Source organism: Panthera leo, chromosome C2 (assembly GCF_018350215.1).
Source record: "Panthera leo isolate Ple1 chromosome C2, P.leo_Ple1_pat1.1, whole genome shotgun sequence".
NCBI lineage: Eukaryota > Metazoa > Chordata > Mammalia > Carnivora > Felidae > Panthera > Panthera leo.
In genome coordinates, this window is record NC_056687.1 from 61,562,326 (window position 1) to 61,581,643 (window position 19,318).

The 19,318-nt window shown below is 40.2% G+C and overlaps 1 protein-coding gene across 1 annotated transcript in view; it reads left to right on the forward strand.

The window, feature by feature from the left end:
- The first annotated feature begins 18,019 nt into the window (after positions 1 to 18,019).
- GAP43 (growth associated protein 43) overlaps positions 18,020 to 19,318 on the forward strand; it is a 100,326-nt gene continuing 99,027 nt past the window's right edge. The window contains exon 1 of the mRNA XM_042955803.1: positions 18,020 to 18,071. Coding sequence (XP_042811737.1) covers positions 18,042 to 18,071 — 30 coding nt within the window. The 5' untranslated portion in view covers positions 18,020 to 18,041. The remainder of the gene's footprint in view (positions 18,072 to 19,318) is intronic.

The window sequence follows — 19,318 nt, forward strand, 5'->3', positions numbered from 1 at the left end:
TATAAATTGTAAAATTTTCCTCCTCTTCAGCTTGTCAAACCTTTCCCGGTCTTTGACATCTCTGAATAGTCCCGTTCAACATGGAAAAAAAGGGTATTTCTGTCTGAGATGGAGATAAATAGCTCTTTAGATTGTAGAGATGATTGGGTTCGTATAGACTATGGATAAGAAGAAATCTATACATGGAACAAAGATTTGAGTTGGCTATGCTAACTGAAGTTCTACTAGATAGAAGGAACTATGAGAATAAAAGTCTGAGACTTTGAGAACAAAAGTCCTCCAGGGACTGTGGAATTTATTAAAGCTACTTCAGGCAGGCTGCCCAGACCATGGTTGGTTTCTGTCTGAAGTGCTTAGTCCCATTTCCAGAGCCCAACCATACGCCTGACTGCCTTGCCTGGAAATTTGTTTCTCTGACTTCAAGTACCCCAAATAGCAGCTGCCTACCCTGACCCCTATCACACCCTCACCTGCCCACCATTAATCCTTATAATCAGTTCCCCTGCTCCAATTGGTTAGACCTGACCTCACCTGACCTCAACTACCATCTGTTCCTATTGCAGGGCCTGAGGCACATACGCACTGTATCTGTAATCCAGTCATTGCAGTGAGTCGCCCATCACTATCTTTTAACTATGGTAACTGCCTCCCCCCACCCAAAATGCATCCATATGCATGCACTTGCGCGTGCATGCACACAACATACACACCTGAAAACACAGGGAGCTCGACACTCAGACTAATTATCAGATGAGTACAAAGCAAATTCTTAGAAAATAGAGATGATTCTGATCCTTTTCACCTTTTTACAAAAAGCTATATCTTTACCATAAACCTTTCTTCTTTAGTCAAAATTTTTTTCAGGAAATAAAGGTTTTGCAAAATTATTTTCTGTGCCTGCATGGACCAAAACATTTAGTCAATTCTAATAATTTCATTAAAATAGAGAAATCAGTAAAGAAGTTAGTCTGCTTTTCTCCCTCGAATGCACACACACACAACAGCTATTAGATTACCAAATATTTAGCTTCTGTTTGATGAAGTATTATGTAGACCAGCCTAGAAAAGCTAAGGAGTACAAAGCAATGGTAAAACTTAGCAGAATCTGACCACTATAGAAAGCTAGGAGAATTAAAGCTGGACATAGAGTTAAGTATAATTCCAGAGGGAAAAAGTAGATCAATCCATTTGCAAGATATGAACATAATATATCTAGAATAGGTGATTTAAGTATTTGGATATGGATTATAGCTAATCTAAAAATACATAGGCAGATATTTGTGTAAACAAATATATATCCAGGCTAATGTTTAAAAAACATATGTATCTATAATATTTCTACTTATATGTTCTATTTGAATTAATGCTATCAAAGAGAAGTAAGGCAAATTGGAAAGCTCATGTATAAATGTAGCAGCAAAGCATGGAACACACACAAAAATAAATTTTCTAATGAGGCATAATAAATAGGTAGGGAGAGAAAATGAATGCTGACTTTAAAAATGAAGTACCGATCGCTTTAAAAATCTGTCACAAACAAGACAAATTGAAGAAAGTAAAGTAGACAGAAACTAATGGCAAAGAGCAAGCTAGAGATAAACACTTGGGGGAGTTGAGTATTGTGAAGTAATCAGAATGAAGGAAATGCATCTGGACCACAAAAGGCATAAAAACTAGGAGCCAGCATATGCTTGGCAATCTTGTCTGTGTAGCTTTACTAAACTGACCAAAACACTGCCAATTTGTTTTGTTTTGTTTTCTGCCATCATAATGGATAGTTACTGAGCAATTGATTGTATCATTGTGCAGTTGGTTGGCTTTGGTCATTAAGACGGATGAAATGATTGGACCAAGTGTTTCATGGTCTGGTGGTCTTGGTCACCTTAATGACCCAGTTGTATTGATTGCAGAATCCTGACCGCCATGCATTCTCTCCATCTTATGGATATATTTTTTATAAAACATCTACTGTCCTTATAGCTGTTTCCGTGCTGTCTCTATTTTTTAAAAGTCTCAGAGAACGAAGGTGCTGCTAAAGAAGACCTAAAATTAACACAGACCAACACCGTAACTATATTAAGACATACAAATCTGTAAACACACTGCAGATAATGAATTCATGAACACCACCTACTACTGAGATGCTTTTTTAAAAAGCTGCAAGATAAACTTTTCCTATGGAATTATTAAATTGAGTTTTGTGGATCCGGACATGCCTTCTTCCATCCCCCGCCCCAATATAATTTTAGGTCAAACGTTAAGTGTAGATTGGATCCTAGCAACTTCAGGGTGTAGCATTCTAGTCTCCTGACAGCGTTTACTAGTGCTGCAAACCTACGGGCTTGGTCCTATCTCTGATCCTGAGCCAGTGCTAACTGAGCCTGGTGAGACTTTAAATTAAATCCCGACCCTAGACCTGAGGTCTGAAAATTCAGCTGTGGCTGTTGGGTTTTCTCCATGCCTTACAAGCATCTTTTACTGGCCCTCAGATCCAAGTGCTTCAGTTCTGGGTGAGTGAGCCACGGATGCTTGAGTGGCCCACGTCATAGTACTACCCCTGAAATTGGCCCTGGCCATGTTATCTTACTTCTGCCTAACTTCCTCCTCCTTGGTTTGCAACCCGTCATCCAGAGACTGCCATCCCCTCCCTGTGACCAGAGCCACACTCTGAACTGTAGTACATCTGGCTAGGGCCTGGACCCCACCCGGCACCTGTCAGCTCTCCACTCCGGGAACTGGAGCCTTGCCCAAACACAGCCTTCTGGCAGGGATTCTGCAACATATGGACACAACTCCCAGAATCATGACTGCCACCTGCCTAGCTCCCAAGGGCTCACCCGCTGCTGTGCCCTGTCCTACCAGATTGGACTTTGTGCCCAAGATCACTTAAACCATTCCTCAGCTTGCTCCATGATTTTCAGTTGGGCTCTGTCCTTCCCCTTTCTAGGACCAATACTATAGCCCATTTCCTTGGCTCCTGTTCCACTGGCCTAGTGCTTCTGGTATCTCAAATGTTTCTCATGCAAAACCCACTCACATCTCAACCTAGTGGAGAAAACATCAAACTGGAGACCAGGAAACCAGGGTTTTTAGCATTGTCTCAAAACACTAACTAGTCATTTTGACTTTCTCTGTCTCGGTTATCTAACTGATAAAATGAAAAAGGCTAGAAGCTTCTTTCAGTCGTGTTTTGTTGTTGTTGTTGTTGTTGTTTAAGTAGACTCCATGCCAAGCATGGAGCCCAACATGGGGCTTGAACTCATGACCCTGAGATCAAGACCTGAGCTGAGATCAAGAGTTGGACACTTTGGGGCGCCTGGGTGGCGCAGTCGGTTAAGCGTCCGACTTCAGCCAGGTCACGATCTCGCGGTCCGTGAGTTCGAGCCCCGCGTCAGGCTCTGGGCTGATGGCTCAGAGCCTGGAGCCTGTTTCCGATTCTGTGTCTCCCTCTCTCTCTGCCCCTCCCCCGTTCATGCTCTGTCTCTCTCTGTCCCAAAAATAAATAAAAAACGTTGAAAAAAAATTAAAAAAAAAAAAAAAAGAATTGGACACTTAACCGACTGAGCCATCCAAGCACCCCAGTTCCGACTTTCTTTAACTCTATGAAAAGGCTTCAGATTTGGTTTAGAGATGTGAGAAAATTCTAAAATGAGTATGTATATAGTTGATAAGAAATGTTTTCATTAGGATAATTCAAAATTTAATATTGTACATTCTGAATTTGTTCTGTTTAGTGTTATATTCATGATTTAGAAAAGGAATTAAGAAGAACGCTAGCAAGAGTGAGAAATTATATTAAAATTGTGAGTTAGTTATCAGCACTGGTAAAGGCAAAATAATATAAATGGGCCTAAAGAGGTTAGAAAGTTGAGTAGAAAAAATGAGATTTTTTTGCCTTCAAAAATGTCAATCATCAGGGAGAAGTCAGGGGAGAAAAATTATTCAAAACAGATGCTGTGTAGGTGGGAAAGGCAGCAGAAGCATTCTTCAAACTATCCAGAGACAAGTTCAGTACAATTTTTGAATTAAGAAAACAATGGAGTAATATAAGATAAAAGCCAATACAGACTGGGAAACAGAACAGTGACCAGTCACACCTGATCTTATCCCCCAAGGCAGAGTTGGTTTTCTACCCCATTCTCCCTTACTTTTTTTTTTTTTTTTCCATAGTGGAAGCTAAAAGAAAGTAAAATAGGTAGTTACATTTCCAATTTCCCTGAGGTCCAGGTATGATCATTCAACTCAGATCTGTCCAACACAACATAGGGCAAATCTGCCTGAAAGTTTCTGGGAAAGCTGTTACTTTGTTATAAAGTGTATACTTTGTTATAAATATTGGTGTGGCTTCCTCCATTTTCCCCTCTGAAAAGCACTGGGAAAACCCAGAGCTGCCCCTGCCCTTTTACCTCAGAGGCAACACACATGGGATTGAAAACAAACAAACAAACAGACAAACAAAATAGTTCAGGATAGAAGAGCATAGAAGAGAAGAGAACCTGAGAACCTAATGATTCCATCCATGAGATAAGTGAATGCAATCGCCTACCATCATATTTCTTGGTACAGAACACAGAAATGATATTTTTAAGCCCTCTGTAATTGAGTTTAGTTAGTTACTTATAGCTCTAAGATATTCCAGATACACCTATTTTGTCTCTAGTTTTGTATCAGCACACATAAGATTTTACCCAACAGTGAGGACCTTTATGTAAAATGGCAGAGTTGTATCTCTACTGTTTCTGGAGCAGGAGTGTTGAACTTGGAAAATTTTTATTTCTGTCTTCAAAAATTAAAATGAGGAGGAAAAAATGATCCCCCAAGCTAAGGGAATTAATATTGGCACATTTATCTAGAGTTGAATATTGAAATTCTGGTTTGAGAAGAAAAATGAAAAGGTACTGGTCCCAAAGATCACCAAGAATAAATCATGCTAGTTTCCATATATCTTTCTTTGATTTGGGTACAAAATAGAAAGTAAGGGAAAGTTACTCATTCAGTGAAAATATATTGAGTTACCTAAGATGTGCTGGGCCGTGTGCTAAGAACTGGAGATGCAAAGATAAATATAATTCAATTTCTTCCTTTAAGAATTGTGTTAGTTTCATAACTTTCATGTAACAATGGACATAGCCAAGTAAGTAGATACTATCAATAATGTGTGGCAAGTGCCTGACAGGAGAGGGTACAGGAGAGAATACTAACACGCGAAATGGTGGCATGAGGAATGTGGTCACGATTCGTGGAAGACAGATTATTTTAGCTGTTATTTGGAAGAATGAGAATTTCATCACTAAACACGGGCGCAGTTATTCTGTGAGTCAAAGTCAGTGTGTGAAAAGACAGAGATAATTAAGGCATAGACCTCTTTGGAGAATGCAATGAATTTGGTGTTCAGGGATGTCATTGGAGAGGTAGATAGGCAGACTGCCTGGGGGTGAGGCATTTGGACTTTTTCCTGCAGTTAACTGGTAGTTAAAGAAGGATATTACAAACAGGAGGTCCATGATCTGGTATGGTTGTTTTAGAATGATGACTGGCCGTGGGTACAGGATAGATTAAGGAAGTGAGAGATTTCAGGCAGGGAAGTAATTCGAAACCTATCACAAAACATCAGGCAAGAAATGAGAACTTAAAGAATTGATACGTAAAGGGTTTCCTGATCTACTGGCTGACTGTAGGTGACAAAGAAGAGAGCGCATTGTTGGCCTGGGCAAGTGAGTGAGTGGCAGTCCTATAAACCAGAATAGAGATTCCAGGAGGAGGTGCATATTTTGGTGAGAGGACGCGGGAGGAAGATAAGATGTTCATTTTGGGAGAGTGAATCATGCATATGGAGATCTGTATTTGAAGCAGAATTCCAACAAGGTCTGGGCTGAAAATACAGAATTGGGAGTCACACAGAAAGAGGTGGTGGTGGTGGAGGAAGCTGTGGGCAGTGCTGAGAAGGCCCAGGCAAGTGGTGATTGAGGAAGAGAAATCTGACAAGAAGAAAGAGGAGGCATCCAGAGCTGGAGGAGGAAAATTAGGAGAATGAGTGTCATTGAAACAAAGATAAAAGGGAATTAAAGAATAAAGCAAACAAACACAAGGAGTGGTTAGTTTTGAAGCTGCAGAGAAGCCTTGTAAGGTAAGGAATGAAAAGGTGTGTGTGTGTGTGTGTGTGTGTGTGTGTGTAAGAGAGACAGAGCGAGTGATGGCAAGTATGAGGTTCTTGGGGACCTAACTGGAGCCAATGAACTGGTGACTACAAAGGCAAATGACCAATAACTGACAATTGAGAAGGAGGTGAAGAAGTAAAGATGATGGGCAGAATATGATGCAGGGCCAGGTTTGAAGGAGAATATTTTATCTGTGAAGACATGGGAGAAGCTAGAGTCTTTTAAAAGATGAGGCTTAGAGATTCAGTTGAGAGGAAGAGCGTGATACTATAAGAGAGGGACTAGGAGAGCCAAGATCTTGAGGAATTATGAGAAGACACTGTTCCAGATATAAGGGGAAACTTCCACCTCCACTTTGCCAGGTTCAGATTAAGTCTGAAGATGGCAAAGCAGCAAACGAGTGAAGTCTCACCCGAATGCATTCACTTCCTAAGTGGTACAAGATCCTGGTATTGGTCATGCTGAGAATAGAGGCGGGGGATGGAAGAGTAAGCCCAAGAAAAGTGGGCAAACTGGAATGTGTAATATTTCAAATGGGAAACAAAAGCAGAGTAGATAAGCAAAGGTTTTTCCAGCACTGTGTATATGCTATGTTTATATGCTGGTGGGATGGAGGTGGAAGAAGAGGCAGATTGAAAAGACAAAAGAGAGGAGGCATAATTGATGAATCGTGGAGAAAGTGATCAGCTTTGCATTGGGGGAGGGTAAACTTTTTCTCTGACATGAGACAGAAGAAAGTGAGGGTTTCTGCACTTTGTAAATAACCTCGTGAGTCTTACAAACAAGGTGGAGAGATTTGGACTGGATGCAAAGGCTATTATTAAGTAGACAAATATCTCATTGAATCGATGTTGACTAATGGTTTGATGCCTGTGTGGAGAGAGAATTCTATTTGCATGGCCAAGGATTCTGTCCTTGGCCCTGTCCTGTCAAGCATTTTTTTTTTTTTTTTTTAATTCAGCACCTTGGATAAAATACATAAGACTTGCTCATCAAATATGTGGATGACATGAAGCCAGAGGGATAAAGATGACAGACATATGGGATGACAGAATTAGGATCTAAAGAGTTATTGACAGGGTAAAATAATTGGTTGAATCTAACAAGGCACAAATAAGTAATAATATGTATACAATATTTTACCCAGATGAAAAAAGAAAAGTCAACAATGGAACTAGACAATTTGAGGAAGGTGTGGAAGGAACTTAGTTTAGCAGGGTCACACATAAATAAATGTCACAAAATTTTAGTTGGAGTAAATAAGTGGTATGATATATGGCTGGATGAACTTTTGCAAACTAATTATTGTATTTTCAGGAATTTTGCAAATCAGTTTTTAAACACAGCCATTACTAAAAATTAAACTGTATAAACTTAAATTATATTAAAAACAAAGGTAACGAATACTGAAAACATATCTCTTCCTTTTTTTTTTTTTTCTTTTACTATTATCTATACTCTTCAGATTATTTATTTCTATTGTATCTCTTGGGTGGAAATACTATATAATGCTGTTTTGCTGTTCATCTCTTCCCAGCTCTGCATTGAGTGATGCCACATTTGTAGCTTGTAATAGGACGTGGTAGGAGTATTTACACCATGGAAAGTGGCAAAGGCTACAAATCATGTCTCCCTCACCCTTAGCCCCTTGAGAGCAAGTTGTTAAACATTTACCAGCACACCATGGAATAAGTTCACAATTTAATGGTATGGTGGTGGGGCACACACAGAGATCTTTTACACTTCCATGATGCACTGATTGATATTTAACATCTAGAATTATGGCACTGACTTATTTCTTTCTCACTTCAAGTGTAATTAGTAGGTAGGGATGCTACATTTTAAGAATATGGATAAATTGTAGTATATTGAAAGGAGATAGGAGAGTAACCAGAACAGAAGGACTCAAAACATTGTTAAATGAAAAATGCTCAAGAGATACTTGGTACCCAAAAGACAGGGAGTATGGGCAAGTTGTAGTTAAGCCCTTGCTGAAATAGTATGTGAAAGAGATATTATCCTTAGTGGCCCAAGGGAATTCAAACATGATTAACAGGTGGACCTTATAGGGAGACAAATATCAGTATCTATAGGAAAGAATGTCCAAAACATTGTCAAAAGTTAAAAAATGAAAAGCTTTAAAAAAATTTTTTTCCTAATGTTTATTCATTTTTGAGAGAGAGAGAGAGAGAGCACAAGACGGGGAGGGACAGAGACAGAGATGGAAACACAGAATCTGAAACAGGCAAACCGTCTGCACAGAGCCAGACGCAGGTCTCCAACTCGGGAATGGTGAGATCATGACCTGAGCCAAAGTCAGATGCCCAACTGACTGAGCCACCCAGGCGCCCCCAAAAATGAAAAGGTTTAGAAGTAACATGCTTTCCTTCAAGCACAGGATGTTTTAACATTTGGTAACATCAAATGGCGACCTGGGCCAGATGACCTCATAGGTATCATCCAAACCTTCTGGAATCTTTGAAGTTCAGGAGCATACAGTGCAAATGACTGGAGGCATGCACAGCCCAATTTCTATGAAGCTGATTATTTGAAGATTTGTTAAGAGGGGGCCCATATCCTCATTATTCTTCAGGCCATTAAACACATCCACTCTGATGAAGGGCTCCAGAAGACGACAATATGCTAACATAAGGGGAAAAGACTCCTAATATATCAGACACTAGGAATGAGGATGATAAAACCTTAATGAGAGACTCCTTCATCTTAAAAAAAAAAAAGTAAGCAAAACTTTGGGGTCATTAGTTAGTGGCAGAGAGATAGATGAGATGACATTTTTGAGCTCCAATTTCAGGAATTAAAAATTCACAATGCTGTACAGTCTAAATAAATGTATTAAAATATACATAAAATAATATGAATATAATATCATATTCTTGTGATGGGTTCTTCTGTGGGTTAAAGAGGCTATGGTGTGAACTGAAGTACAGTGCAGTTGTAGATGGTGTGCTATTTGGCCTGGAGAATTCAGAGAGGTGTATTTCAAACAACAAAGAATCTTTGAGAAATGAATAGTGGAATTTTTGTTGTTGAATTTTAGAGAAATTGAGGGCTTTGAGATGAAGGGAAGAATAGAGACTTGGAAATAGAAAACCAAATAATCAGCAGAAGAATTTTCGAGGATCTAACAGGTACTATAAGGGATTTGAAGGAATAGCAGATGAAGATTGTTGGAAATATATATCCCAGAGTTTTAAGGAGAGAGAATGGGGAAGTCTGTTCAAGAAAATTCTGTGGACAGAGTACATTAGCTCAATGTTTTGGATGGCTTCACTGTGAAGAATTTTAATGTAAAGACGAGTAGACTTGGATTTCAGATGGAAAAGGATCAAAGTTGTTTAAGCAAAAAAGCTCAGTTCTAGACTTGACAGAATCATGGTGGAGTGGGGAGAAGGAATAAGGAGAAAAATAAACCAAGGGATTGTATTACAGGATGAGCTACCCTGTTTGAATGAAGGTTGAAATTAATAATGTTTAAGTGAAATCTATCAATGCTTGAAGCCAAAATGAGCAAATTAAATAATATAAAGCTATATATCTGAAGTCTCTCTTACTGTCCAACTATACATTGGATGGTATACCACACCGCCTAAAATTCGTAGTCTATCGGAAATAGTGAAAGAGTTATCACAAGACATGGGAGAAAATACAAGGTGGTGAGTTTAGCTATGTAGTCTTTGGAGAAGGACACTTCTCTGATTCCCCACATAGTGGGAGATTAACATTTAATGGAACACATATGGGGAGTCTCCTATTTGGACCCTGCCAGGAAGGCTGCATTTTGTTATTTCTCCAGAAGGAAGTTTAGAGTGGGACAAACTCAGGATGTGAGCGGAGATGGTGAGAAACAGCCATGTCTGTGTAGAACAAAATAACAATTGCAGATTAAAACAACTGGGGATCGGGGCACCTGGGTGGCTCAGTTAAGCATCTGACTCTTGATTTTGGCTCAGGTAATGATCTCATGATTTGTGAGATTGAGCTCCACATAGGGCTTTGCACTGACAGCAGGGAGTTTGCTCGGGATCCTTTCTCTCTGCCCCGTCCCCACTTGCATGCTTGCTCTCACTCTCAAAATAAATGCATAAACTTAAAAAAATAAAAGAAAATAAAACAACTGGGGAATCCTTAAAGTCAATGTTTAAAATTTAGTTCGAGTAGTTTTTGAATATTTCCTCCCTCTTTTTTTCCCTTCTTGCCTTTTTCCCCCTTTCTTCTCTCCCTTTTTCCCTCCTTCATATTCTTATTTAACAACTATTTATTGAAGACTTAATGGCTCTGTATCAATACTAGAAATGAGAAGCAAATTTACAAAGAAGCTAATTCAGCTTAAGCTTTAGGGGACCTCACTTACATGGGCCATGAGCCATAAGTTTGTACGTTTGTGTAAAATAAGAAATAGTAAGATATTTTAATAAGAATCCATTAGACTTGTGTCTCTTTCCACTCAAATTTCCCCTCTGCAACATATCCCCTCAATCAGGTTGTGTTGAGTGGCAGTTCTGGGAACCAGGTAAGATGTGGTTGTATTGGTGTTACATTTAGATTGGGTTTAATGGGATATATTTAGGTTTCTTCTTGGAGCTTTTATGTACAGGTAAGTTATTGCTAGCCATTTATGGCTGCAAGGAATACAGTGAGCCAGCTCACTGGGCATGGTAACCTGAAGTACCAAGCCAGAGGTTGAATTCAAATATAAACATCACTTGGCCTATATCACGTCGCTCCTGAGTCATGTGGTAAAGATGTGAAACAAGATTTGAAATGTATGAACCAAAAGCTCGTCTGTGGGAAAGTTTTCTAATCATCAGCTCTATAAAATTTTAGGTGAGAGATTCAGTTTTCACCAAAGCCTAACCAAAACCAAATTTATTCCTGACAGGAATAAATTTGATAATGCCACATAATTAATAATTCACAATTTATAAATGTATCATGCTATTTTTTCTCTGAAATTTCTCAGAATTCCTGTGTTTTTGCATTATTGTTTGCACCCTTTACCGAAAGTACCTCTGTATGTGGTCTCATGTTTTAAGCACCCCCAACTGCCAAGAATAAAAACAAATCCAATCAACTGTGTGAGAGGAAGGACTAGATTATCTTTCCATTCTCTTTTAGAAGATTACATTACAAAGTCATTGTTATATAAAGAGATGATCAAAGAACAGGTAGCCAAAAACATAGAAATTGCATAGATGTGTCAGGCAGAGATGTGTGGTTTCTTTTTCCAAATAAATAAATATCCACTTTCATACTTAACTTGTATTCTTTTTCTTAAAGAAATCTCCCCTAAATCATATAAGCTTTAGGTCCCATAAAACGCACCTATGCTCCTGCTGGAAATACCAGAAACAAATTAAAAAGGCCAAGACATGGTGCTTGCCATCCAGGAATGTGCATTATAGGGAGGAGGTAGGCTGGCAAACAAGCTATCACAAAACTTCAGGGGCAATAGAGAAGAAGTATGTAGCAAGTTCCGTGGTCCCTTCAATGACCAAATCAAATGAAACTCTCATTTCAGCCTCTGATTATGTGTTGGTGGTAGAGGTTTGTGTAACCTGATGGAATTTTTCACATCGGTTGCTTAACACATTCCACAAGCCACTGAGTTAGATTTGTCCACTCAGGCAATCACACTTCCTCATGAGCTGCATGGTTACTGAGTCTTAGCTTATGGGCCACATGCCTTTCGTCTTCTCCTGTGCCACCAGCACACGGTTCCCTCCCTGAGACTTCCCTGGCTACTCACAGATTCAGATGGTCTCCAGAGCGCTGGAGAAACTCTGGACATTTGAGGCATGTTTGGAAAGATGGATAGACTTAGAGGGTCCTAAGAACCATCCAGGCCTTTGTCCACAAGAAGCAGGATTAATTCTGGCAGTGAGGAAGTACTGAAATGCTATCAGCCTAATTCATATGGTGACATCATTTCATAGAAGCTGGCCTCTCCCTGGAACCAGATGGAGCCGTGTCTGCCTGGAAAACTTTGGCAGGCTCAGACACCTTTTGCACCTTCTTTCTTACAACCTGATCCTGCAATGCACTTGAACCTTTCAATGCTTCCTTAAAATGAATGCTTTCCAAATGGGCTCATCACCTCCCTCACAGTACCAGCCCTTTTTCTGGACCTCCTCACATCTGGATTTCCTATTTTCATTCTCCAGGCTGCCCAGGCCCAATCTCCAAACCACTTTTGGTTCTTCCATTTTTCTCTTCCCCCAAGATATTCTTCTGTGAGGTGAATGAGACAAAATATGGGAAAGTACAGAATATGTGATACCTGAAACATACTGGGCAATCAGTGAATGACAGTTCACTTTCTCTCCACCTTTCCTCCCTGACCTAGGCATTAGAACAATTCTGTAATTCTCTCACCAGGCCCCAGTGAACCCTTCTCACCATTCCATACCATACAACATTACAATAGGCATTGTCTAAACTGTTCCGGTAACAAATCTTATGTCTAATCCTCTCTAGTAGGTTGACTTGTGTTCTTCAAAAATCTGTGTCTAAACCCTAACCCTCAGTTTGAGGACTGTGGTCTTACTTGGATAAAGGCTCTTTGGAGATGTAATTAATTTAAGGATCCTGAAACGAGAGCATCTTGGATTTAGAGTGGACCCTGTATTCAATGACAAGTGTTCTCATAAAAAGAGGGAAAGACTCAGAGACTGAGGGAAGGGAGCCCATGTGATGATGGAGGCAGAGTGGACTGATGCATCTTCAGACCAAGAAATGCCAAGGACTGCCATAGCCACCAGAGGCTAGGAGAAAGTGATGGAATGGACTCTCCCTCAGAGGCTCCAGAAGGAACTAATCCTGCCAACACTAAATCTGGACACCCGGAAATTTGAAAGAATAAATTTCTGTTGTCTTAAGCCCCCACGTTTGCAGAAATTTGTTATGGCCGCCCTAGGACACTAATACACCCCCTTTGCCCGACCCTTAAGGCTCTTCCCAATCTGAGTGTGGCCTGCCCTTCTAAGGTTCACTCTTTCTACCCTCCTTTACAACTGCCCCTCTTCCGCATATTGACAGTCTCTTGATCATTCAGTGATTAGTTGTACATTTTGCCTTTTCCAACATGACCTCTTTCCCTTCTCTAAAACTCATTGTGTCTTCTGTACTTTTTCAAATCCTAATCATGAAATGAAAGGTGTACCCTATCGTGATTTCTCTCATGTTCTAAATTCTTGTAGCTCACATTTGACATTGAATCATGTCAGCATTTGTTTCACTTTTCACATATGTGTGTATCTCCTTGAGGGTGGGATGTTTTAGTAAAATGTTGCATAAGTAAATGATATGCAAAAGTACCAAAGGAGAATTTAGGTGTTAAGGGCTGAACTGTGTTTTCCGAAAGACATATGTTGAAGCTCTAACCCCCAGTATCTCAGAATGTGACTGTATTTGGATCTAGGGCTTTTAAAGAGGTAATTGAGGTTAAATGAGGTCACATGAGTGGGCTCTAACCCAATATGACTGATGTCCTTTAAGAAGAAATTTGGACATTAGGGATTTGCGTGCACAGAGGAACAACCATGTGAAGAGGCAGTAGGAGGTGGCCTTCTGCAAGCCAAGGAGAGAGGCCTGGAATAGATACTTCCCGTAGAGCCCTCAGAGGAAACCAATCCTGCCGGCATCTTGATCTTGGACTTCCAGCCTCCAGAACTGTGAGAAAATAAATTTCCATTGTTTAAGCCACTCAGTTTGTGATATTTTGTTATGGCAGCTGTAGCCAAAGAATACAGTAGGTAAAAAGCTAAGACTAAAAGTTAAGAAAAATTAGCACCTGAAAGGGAAAATAAAAAGAGGTACATTACTGACACTCTTCTCTCAAGTGCCAGTACTATTCCTAAAATGGCATACAGCTGGACACAGCCCTTAGTAAAAGCCAGAGACTTCTGGGTTTATTATGAAAACAGTATCACTTTAGTATGAACTTCAAAGAGATCTGAGAATGGAACTGGCACCTGTCCTCCACCACTCTTCACCCTTTTCTAGAATGATGTTACTGCCTAACCTATAGTTAGGAAGTTACCTGACAGTCTCATTAGTTATTCTGCTAATTAAATTTATATAAGGTTTAACCATGGGGCTTAAGCCTAGGCATTTACTGGGATTGATTGTAAGGGGATAAGGATTAGTGGGTCCACTGAATACACTAGTAGGTATCAGGACAATACTGGTATCTCATCCCATCTCATCTCATCTCATCTCATCTCATCTCATCTCATCTTATCTTACCTTATCTTATCATTCATCTGTCTGCCAAGATCGGATCAGTGTGCTTTTCTCTTTCTCATTCTTTTACCATCCTATAACCTCCATTGCTCAGGGGGGAAAAATGTACTGGAATTGATTCCATAATATTTAAACTAAATTTGGAATTTTGAGCTCCCTTCTGGAAAGTAATTTTAGAGGCTCATTGACTGAATGTAGTATGTCCAAAGGGTGGTATTTCAAATGGTGAGGACCTTAAATACTGAGGCACCTTAGAGTGGTTGAAATATGTGATATTTGGTCAGAAGTATACAGAGGGCTTCCCGTTGGATGAGGGTATCAGCTTGTCCTCCATGGGTCTTAAGGCAAGGGCTGGGACTGTTAGGTGGACCTTGCAGAATGCTGATTTCATTTCACCACAAAAACTTCCACTGCATCATCTAATTCCCTCAGGACCAGAGGTAATGAGGTGTAGAGGACCACTGAATGCCATGTAGCTTAGTGGTTAAGAGGGTTTTGGAGTCCAAGCTTTACCTGTTATTAGCCGTGTGACCTAGTCTAGGTACTTAATTCACTTAGCTTTAGTATCGCTATCAAAATGGGATTAAAGATCATACCTACCTCATTTTGGGTAATAGATGAAAGCCTGAGTGTAAACCTGGGTGACTCAGTCGGTTAAGTGTCCGACTTCAGCTCAGGTCATGATCTCATAGTTCGTGGGTCTGAGCCCCATGTCCGGCTCTGTGCTGACAGTGCAGAGCCTGGAGCTTTCTTCAGATTCTGCTGTCTCTCTCTCTGCTCCTTCCCTGCTCACTCTCTCTCTCACTCTATCTCTCAAAAATAAACATTAAAGATTAAAAAAAAAAAAAAAACATGGTTTAATGTATTTACTCACAGAGTTCACCCATGCCTATGCCTGGTTTTGAGCTCTAGGCTCTGTTTGACTTCATTATATCATGTTGTTTCCAAGGTTGCTTCCCAAAACAAGATATAATTGGGAAGGCAGAGGGGAGTGGATTGAAAAGGATAGGAGTTAGCCCCATTCTATGGCCAACTAGGTTGCCATAGTTGACAAAATGATCTTAATCAGTGAAGTCATGTGTCTATTTAAACACCAAAAGAAGCAATTTTCTTCTCCTTTGCCCCCAGTCTTCACCTCCTCTTCTTCCTTTCATCTCTAATCTCTAGTCCCCAGCAGGCAGGCAGGGTGGTCCTCACCCACAACTGGAATATCTCTGATAGAGTCATTTCTTACCCATTCTTTGCCCTCTTCGCCAGTTACATCCATTGTTTTTGAAAGCTGACCCTGACTAGACTCATGATTACATTAAAAAATATTAAATTCAGGGGTGCCTGGGTGGCTTAGTTGGCCAAGCACCCGACTCTTGATTTTGGCTCACGAAATCATCTCACGGTTTGTGAGATAATAGCCTCATGTTGGGCTCTGTGCTGACAATGCAGAGCCTGCTTGGGATTCTCTCTCTCCCTCTCTGCCCCTTCCACACTCAAGCTCTCTCTCTCTCAAAATAAAAAAATAAACTTAAAAAAATATTAAACTCAGGATTTAATTCTGTTTCATATCATAAAATATGAAAATTAAGAAACAAATACGAGTAAAAGAACAAGTAAGGCTGGATTTGAAGTAGATCATTCTCAGAAAGACCTCTGGGGATACTTTATAACCATCACCCCTTAAATATCTCTTGATGATAGTCCATTCTGAGATGGATGTATCTTGAATTTTGTAAAAATGTATTAAGCACCTATTAAGCTCAGTAATCCCAATAATATGTATGATAATAAGCTGTCTGGTTGAAATCTACTAAGTAAAGTTGTGTCTAGGAGAGACTGGAAAGAATATGAGGTGTTTTATTGGGGATCTTTGTCATCACTAATGAACAACAAGAAATAGTTTGAAAAGTTCCTTGAGATATTCACTTAAAAATGCCACCAAAACTTCAGAAAAGTACAGTCTCTAAGGTAAAGTTACTATGTATTAAGAATGGCTCCATTCCAATGTATGCTTTATGTACATTATATTATTTGGTCCTCACAACTTGTTGGCATTATAATTCCTGTTTTACAGATTAGAAAATTAGGTACAGAGAGGCTTAGTAACATTCTCAAGATCACACAGTACCATATATCTAAAAATTTGTGTATACTTTTTCTTAAAGTCATATTTTCCTCTACCAAATTATGAAAGGCCATAGAAGGAATTGAAGACATAAACATCACAATATAGGTGTTTTTTTTTTTTTTTCTCATAACAATTAAGTTTACTTTTATTCTTCTTGCCCAAACTGTAAACTATCATTTTGGGTACCATTAATATTACACAGACTTATTTTTCAAATGTGTTCTACTTCTTTAGTAAAATTAGAAGAAACCCCAATTTTCTTTTAAAAAAAAATTTTTTTTTTAACATTTATTTATTTTTGAGAGACAGACAGAGCACAAGCAGGGGAGGGGCAGAGAGAGAGGGAGACACAGAATCCAAAGCAGGCTCCAGGCTCTGAGCTGTCAGCACAGAGCCTGATGCAGGGCTTGAACTCACAAACCGTGAGATCATGACCTGAGCCAAAGTTGGATGCTTAACCAACTGAGTCACCCACGTGCCCCTCCCTTTTTTATAATATTTTTGAAACTCCAATTTTCAAACAGGTGTGAGTGCATTCAGAAAAGAACCACCATGTGATTTTAGATACGGATGCTAATTCCTAAACATTGGTTATCATTTCTTAACTCATGTGCTTAGAATGTTTAAAATGCTACATATTCATGTGGATTTCTCAAGGATATTGTAAGATACGTTTTTTTGTGCATACTTAAGCTTATATATGTATTTTAGATTATATGAATACTGAGAAGCATACGCATACAGTATGATATTTACATATTGTTTCATTTTTTTCTGAGAGAACTTCACCCTCACAATTATTAAATGTACATAAAATCTAAATAGCAAATATAACTTATATTGGAACAGGTCTGACTACTCATTGGGAATAGCTGTTCTTTGCTTTTATGATATCAGAAAAGAGAAGAGTTAGTAAAGAAATACAAGCGTTTCTCAAGCCCCTCTTCCCTAAAACACATTCCATCCAATCTCCAGAACAGGCTGGAATATCCGTCTCTACCCCCACCCCACCATCCTCTCAATGCAGTGGGAAAGTCGGTGGGTAATTGGGTCCAGATTGGAGATGTTTAAATATTCATGAGGCTGGCAGGGGACTGGGAGGGGGGTGCCTGTCTAGAAGGGGGGTGGGGGCTGGGGAAGTGATTAGTCATTGAAAGCTAGTGAACAATTCTCAGGAAGAGAAAGGGAAGAAAAAGACAGATAGACGGGGGAAAGGGGAGAAAAGAGGGGAAGAGAGGACAGAGGAGAGAGCCGGAGAGGGAGAGGGAGAGAGAGCGAGCGAGCATGTGCGTTGAGCAGTAGCTGTGGACCTTACAGTTGCTGCTAACTGCCCTGGTGTGTGTGAGGGAGAGAGAGAGAGGGAGGGAGGGAGGGAGAGGGAGAGCGCGCTAGCGCGAGAGAGCGAGTGAGCAAGCGAGCAGAAAAGAGGTGGAGAGGGGGGGAATAAGAAAGAGAGAGGAGGAAGGAGAGAAGGCAGGAAGAAGGCAAGGGACGATACAACCATGCTGTGCTGTATGAGAAGAACCAAACAGGTAGAGCTAAAGATTTTTACTTCTTGCTGTTGTGAAATTACCAGACTGCAATATTTCCCTGTAAAAGCAGGGGGAAAAAATATTTTAACTGCTTGTGCTCTGGCCATGGTGCCCGCGTTTCCTTAGCATATGGTAACTGATGGTTGCATCCCAGCTTTTATTCCAGTCTGTCTTTCATGCTCTGGTCTGGGAACGCTGCTACTAATTAGGATGAGGTTAGAAAAAAAGATGCCTGTTTGGCTAGAAATAAGATTTTGGGGGCTCTTAGTGAATGTTCAGCGTTTTAGGTCTCTGGTTTTGCGGGTGTGGATATAGAGAGGGGTGTGGGGAGAAGATGTGGACTCTACCTACAAGATGGGGAGGCAGTCCTTTAAATTATTTGCAAAAAAGCGGGGTGAAGGAATAATATTCAGTAATAAGTGTTGCTTGTTCTGTCGTACAATTTTCTCACATGTGCTGCGGAAGAAGCCTTATTTCGTCCATGCAGGAGCTTCAAATGGGCGCAGGTATTAATGGAAAAACATGGGAAGGATTTATTTATTTATTTTTCAATGAATGAATGAAACTGTGGTTTGAGATTTTTTTTTTTTTTTTTTTTTTTTTTTTTTTTTTTTTTTTTTTTAAGAGAAGCTAAAGACGACTGGGGCTGTGAGGGAAATTGGCCGTGTGGAAGGGGAAAATCCCCTTCCCAAGAACGGTAGCCGATTGTGCACCAGCTGGTCGGAGGAGAGGGTGGACCACGCCCCTAGAAGCTTTGGGCTGCGATGGGATGGGAAAGACGAGCCGAGTATTACCTGTTGGAAATCAGGTCTTTTCCCTTCTCCCTTCCCTTGCATCTTTCCTGGGGTTGTCAGTGACCGGAGACGGGCTCACATTTTGGATAATAAGCATGGTGACTCATTTTCATCAGGAAGAGGGACACAGACGGGATTAGCGAGAATCCGAGTCCCCTCGTTCCCTCCCCCACTACCCAGGTTTCTCTTCTATGGCAAATTGCTCACTTATTTCTTGAAAGACATTTTAGAAACTTGATTGGGCTGAAGGTGGGGAGGAATGACGAGTTCAGTATTCTGCAGCAACCGGCAGTGCCCTGGCATTCTTCAAATGAAGCTTTCAAACATTTATTGGAACGTGTTTGAGTGATTTTGGCGAAGGTGAAAGAAAAAAAAAAAATGGGTGTGAGGTGTGGGGAAGTGTGCGCGCGTGTGTGTGCATACTCGTGGGAAGGGAGGCCGTCTGGGTCAAAA